The 5807-nt window shown below is 42.9% G+C and overlaps 1 protein-coding gene across 1 annotated transcript in view; it reads right to left on the bottom strand.

The window, feature by feature from the left end:
* Positions 1-431: 431 nt before the first annotated feature.
* ddx20 (DEAD (Asp-Glu-Ala-Asp) box polypeptide 20) overlaps positions 432-5807 on the bottom strand; it is a 7896-nt gene continuing 2520 nt past the window's right edge. Inside the window, exons 3-11 of the mRNA XM_014017442.1 lie at positions 5160-5328; positions 4975-5089; positions 4756-4898; positions 4504-4642; positions 4295-4353; positions 3862-3944; positions 2085-2190; positions 1747-1848; positions 432-1664 (exon numbers count right to left, since the gene is read on the bottom strand). Coding sequence (XP_013872896.1) covers positions 580-1664; positions 1747-1848; positions 2085-2190; positions 3862-3944; positions 4295-4353; positions 4504-4642; positions 4756-4898; positions 4975-5089; positions 5160-5328 — 2001 coding nt within the window. The 3' untranslated portion in view covers positions 432-579. The remainder of the gene's footprint in view (positions 1665-1746; positions 1849-2084; positions 2191-3861; positions 3945-4294; positions 4354-4503; positions 4643-4755; positions 4899-4974; positions 5090-5159; positions 5329-5807) is intronic.

Below are 5807 nucleotides of genomic sequence, written 5' to 3'. Positions count from 1 at the left end.
TGCAGATAAACTGTCTCAAGCTGTGCCCTACCTTTCTATTTATGACTAAAATTTAACATTTTGGTCTAAAATTGTTTAAATCTACAATATTTGGTCTAAAAATGTCTTTGTGCTGCTCTGTAACATAAATGCTAACATTGGGGAAAATGAGCTCTGGTTCAGATTCATGAATTCAAGGGGGCTGACTTTTCACTGATTGGGGGAAAAGGGTTGGTGTTGATTAGCCTGTAATCAGGAGCGTGTGGAGATGTTTGACCTCGGGCTGCCCTGCTGAGGAGTCATGTAGAATGAGAGACTTTGATCTCCTCCAGTCCCCAGGAGGACTGATTAATGAACAGAAGTACGTTCCCAATCGAGCCATGTCAAAAGAACAGAACAGGAATCGACGATGCAGTTCGCCCTCAGCACGAGTCATTTACTAGAGAACTTAATGAGACACCATACTTGGGTTAAATTTATTGGTAAAAAAAAAAAAAAACAGAAATCTGAGTGTGATGTGTTCGACCCAAAGTGCAAATAATACTCAAGCCCAGGCAGAAAACTGCTCTGGTCTACTGAACACTGGATTTAGGAGTCAGTTCAGTGTTTCATGAGTTCCTGCATGTAGACTGTATTCATGCGATAAGCTGCCATCCAGTTCTGAGCTGCACTGTAGTAGCTTTGGTACCCCTGCTCTGGAAAACGGGACATGGAGGAGTAGTAATCGCTCCAGGATCTGTAGTAGGCTCTCCAGTATGCCTCCGAGTCCCACTCCTCCTCCTCCTCCTCCTCATCCCTCTCCGGCTCGCCTCTCTTCTTCCCCGAGAGCTTTTTGCTCTCGCTTTTCATCTTTTTAGATTGGTCCCTGTAAATCTGTCTCAGAGCTGTCAGATTGCTGGGACTACTTGCTGTGGCGCGTTGCTCACTGCTCCCAGGAGGCGACGAGGCTCTGCCGCCGGTTCTGCTGGATGTCTGCTTATGTATTTTAGGTGCAGAGGGGTTTTGTGCAGCGAAGTCAGGCTGAGGTTTACCAGGTGGTCTGTGTTCAGCCTCTGTGGGCTCGCTTGAACCTCCAGGCGTCGCATCGTCGTCGGAGGCCGAGTTAGAAGAACTGGAAACTGAGCGCCGAGGGGAAACATCCAAATGCAGCCACTCACCGCTTTGGGCAACGTCCTGAGTCCCGTCGTCGTGAAGCGTGACGATCTCCTTGTACGCTTTCTGGTCCTCGCCTCTGAACTCCCTGATGACCTCCACCGATCTCCCCAAACCGGTGCTGATGAAGGTCTGGAAGTCGTGCTCTGCCTCCTCGAAGGTCACGAACTTCAGGCTGCAGTTCTTGAACGAGCTGAGCGGAGGGATCTTGGGCAGGGCGTCCTGCAGCTCTTTCCGAGTCGGCGTGGCGCGAGGCGAGCTCCGCTGCGGGGCGGCTCGCGTGGAAGTCGTYGGCTTTGCGGAATCTTCGGCGCGCGGCACCTTCCCGGGTACTCCTGGGGTCTTATCGGCCCTTTTTTTACTCCCGCGCTCCGCAGCTTGATCCTCGACGGGTTCASACGCAGACACCGCGGGCTTTGAACGCCTCTTCTTTTCAGTTCTAGACGACAGCTGCGACACGGATTCTGGGGCGGAGGCCTCAGTGCACACATCCCAGTCACACGGCTCGTCCATCAGCTCACTCTCTAAGGTGGCTACAATCACAGGTAAAATGAGATTGAGTGGTTAACTTTAAATTAAAGGAACGTGGTTTGAGCAGARAGTTCCAGGACTTACATGGAAGAGCAGACAAACTGAGGCCACACTTCTGAGCGATGGACATGATCTTGTTCTCCTCCTCACCATGGCAGCAGTAGGTCACAGCCAGCCCCTGTGTGCCTACAAACAACCCATAATAACAGGAAATGTTAAAGAAAAGTCAGACTTACCATCATAAAGTGTCGAGTCCAACAGAAAATGTGTTTTTCTCAAAACTGAGGACTAAAACCCAGAGGATAGATTCTGCAATAATGATGTAAGTTCTTCACACAAACAGCCTCTCCTGCTGTACTGTCATCAACAGAGTGACGAGAGGAAAAGTAAATAAATAAAAAAAGCCTTCTGCTGCCTTTTACCAAAACGTCCAGCCCGTCCAATCCTGTGCATGTAGGTCTCCCAATCCTGCGGCACATCCAGGTTGATCACCAGGTTGACTTTCTCTGCATCTATCCCCCTGGAAGTCTGCCTCAGAGGGGACAAAACAAACTGATCATAACTACAGAAACTGCACTTCCTGTGAAAACGCAGTTGTGAATGCTTATTGCTGAACAATTTAGCTGAAAGCTGCTAAAGACAAAATATTTTTAAAAGCTAAACTATTATTGCTTGATGAATTTTAACAGTTCAGGTGGAACCCAACATTAGCAGGATGATTGCTGAAATTGGCTGAAGAACTAAAACAAAAGCTTCAAGGGGCTAAGAAGAGCTAAAAAAAGAAAAGAAAAATATGCAGATAAAAAATAAAAAAGGGGTCGAAACATTGCTGAAAGGGGCAGACAGAGTRAAATAAGCAGAAAGAGTGCAAAGAACAAAAGATAAGTTTAAAGTAGCAGAAGATGAAATTAGCAGAAAAGGTCAGAATGATAGCTAGAAAAAAAGCTCAAATCAGAAATTAGGACAAAGWAGTAAAACATTTATATATCAGAACCAGAACAAAATGTAACAAGTAAAATAAAGTTTTAATAATATTTTGAAGGGTTTTAAAGATGTTGACCGCTCAATTCATTTTCAATGAGAACAAAAAAATGGCAGAAAAAGCTGAACCTGCTCAAAAAGTATAAATTGCTGAAGTACAACAAGTCATGGCAGGAATGTCCTGAAGGAGCTGAATGTTTTGATATAGAAATTGTTGAAATTTAAAAAAATTCGGGATGAGATTTGTGCCGAAGAACATACGGAGGAAAAACTGATCTTAATAGTGTGAATGCATTCTTTATTGCCCACTRGTTACATTTTGGTCAAACCCTGAACATAACGTAATGCACAATCTGATCTATCACGAGATGTCTTGCTTGAAAGTACTGTGTTGTGAATGACCCTCARCTATAAGCACATCAAATTTCAGCTCAATATATGAACAACTGACTGAGTTATAGCCATTTTTGTGCTTGTTAATTTCGAYTAGCTATTTCAGTCAAATTTTATTAGGTTAACTCCAAATTTTAATGAGTTGTACAAGTACATCCGGTGATTACTTTCTGAAAGTTTCATTTGCATCGGTCCTGTGGTTCATGAGATATTTTGCTAACAGACGAGCAGAATTGACGCCAGCAGTAGATGCTGAAGATTTAAGCAAATATCTTGCATGGTGAGTAGCACTTGGAGTATAAATTGTGAATGACTTTCAGCTAATATCACACTAAATTTAAGCATAATATACGTAAAAATGTCAGAAAACACAAACTGTTTATAATTCAAAGTTAAGTGGGCTTTGTGCAGYCATCTTGAATTGTATCYGCTCCAAAAGGTAATCAATGTYAAAGRTAYTCCAAWWGATTTTTTCCTGAAAGTTTCATTAAACTCAGKCAAGTGGTTCATGAGATATTTTGCTAACAGACAGGCAGAGTTGACTCTAAATACCTAAAGGAAAGATTTTAAACAATRAGTCTACACAATYTGTTAGCACTCAGGTTAWGTGTTGGGGATCAGTCTCAGCTACTACCATATCATATTTTAGGTTAATATTTGTAGAATTGTCTGAGTTATAGCCATTTTTTAAGGGTTACTTGGCAGTGGGCGTCGTCTTGAATTGACTCCAATAATAACTTTTTTGCTAATTTCATTAAAATTACTGAYTATTTCTTAGTAGAACAGAGAGGATGCACAGAAAGTGTTGCAATGTGTTCGTCTCACCAGGTCTGTAGAGATGAGCACCCTGCACTGGTACTGCTTCAGTTTGGACATGGCTTCCAGTCTCTGGTCCTGACTCAGACCACCTGCACACACCRTCCATCATTTTTATTTAAGATTTCAAGGAATAATCAGCTGTAGGATTCTGAACAAGCAAATAAAAATGTCTTTAAAAAAGTGACTATGAGAATAAGTTGTCCACATATGGAAATTGATTAAACTGCAATACTTAAAATGACCACAAGGAGGCAAATATAAAATATTTTTGACTTTGGAAGATTCTCTGATTTAAATGGAGCAACATTTGTTAAAAATTAAACAACTAAAACAATTAATTCTGCTTTTTCCCCTCCCCAAGTTAAATTTATTTTATAAAAAGAAAAATGTATGTTTAATATTTTCCTTTATGTTATTACATCCACTGATTGAATCTCACCTGATATACAGACAGCAGGTAAGCCTTTGGAGGACAGGATGTCTGCCAGATGCTGAGCCCTGTGGGCCAAATCCAGAAGCACAGAACCATAACAAAAAAAATAATAATCTTAATTCACACATGTAATGTAATCCTCTTTTTTTCATTGTAATAACAGCTGATCAGCAGCAGCTGTGAGAGGAGGGAGGGCTTTCAAAAAAAGCTGTTACCTTGTGTGTAGGTTGGAAAACACCAAGGCTTGGTTGAAGGGGATTTTACTGAACAGCTCCAGTAAATGCTGCACCTTCTCCTCGAAAACCTTGTGAGGTAGGGGGTGGGATGGCACCAGCTTGTAGAACTGCTTTAGCCCTGACACGAAGAAGCCATTTTCAATAAAACTCTTAGAAAATAAAGTCCTAAATGTGATCCTGTTAAAGATKAAAGTATTTTATTTTATTCCAGATCACTAGAAAGGGTCTTACCTTTAAGCCCCATGTCACTTGGATTGAGTCGTACAAAAGTGGGCTCGTTCATGTAGCGGGTAAGGTACTGAGCAAGGGATTCTGGGTAGGTGGCAGAGAGAGCCAGCATCTGTTTGTTGACAGGCAGAGAGGAGAAGATCCAGCTGAGGGGGAACAGAGACACTGGGTAAATGTCAGCACATTTTTTTATAACGCTTTCAACACCCTGTCCCCTCTTACTTTATCTGCTCCTGGAAGCTGCCCTCCTCCAGCAGCTTGTCTGCCTCATCCAGAACAAACAGTCGGACGCTGGCGGTGGACAGCATGCCCAGCTCGATGAGCTGCTTGATGCGACCTGAGAACACAAGGTTGTTACCAAACGCAGGCGACAGATCCATCAGCAGGTCACGCTGCCGGCCTCTCACCAGGCGAGCCCACGGCGACGTGACACTTCTTCAAATGCTGCTTGTCTTGAGCCACGGGCCTCCCCCCGATGAAAACGTGGCACTCCAGGCCCTCCGTGGCACAGCCGATGGCCATCATCACCGAGTGGATCTGCACTGCGATCTCGCGTGTCGGAGCCAAAACGAGCACCTGCGAGACGAGGAAAAGGGTTTCGATTTTTGGGACAAAAGCTGTTCAGGTGCCGAGGTGTTTCCAGTCTGTGACACTTTAAAGCTAACAATTATAATTATKTGCACATCAATGATCTTTGAGGAAATAATAATTAGGTTTGTCTATAAATGATTAACTTTTGGAGCCACTGCAACTCAAGATGGCTTTAACAGTCAACTGACCTTGAGGAAAAAAAAGAAAAAAAGAAAATTTCAGTCAGTTATATGGATTTTGTGCTAAAAACTGGTACACTCAATGCCAAGAGTTGCTTGAAACACATAATCCAAGTGCTGCATACTGGATGAGAACTTTGCCTAAAATGTTAGCATTACCTGTTGGAGTCAACTTTGTTTGTCTGTTAGCAGAATATCTTAAGAACCACTGGATAGACTTTAAATAAACTTTTCGAAAGTAGCCATTGGATGAACCTCTAGATTAGGTTTAATCAACATCTGGCC

This window comes from Austrofundulus limnaeus, unplaced genomic scaffold (genome assembly GCF_001266775.1).
Source record: "Austrofundulus limnaeus strain Quisiro unplaced genomic scaffold, Austrofundulus_limnaeus-1.0 Scaffold3, whole genome shotgun sequence".
Classification (NCBI taxonomy): Eukaryota; Metazoa; Chordata; class Actinopteri; order Cyprinodontiformes; family Rivulidae; genus Austrofundulus; species Austrofundulus limnaeus.
This window is presented reverse-complemented; position numbering and strand designations above follow the sequence as displayed.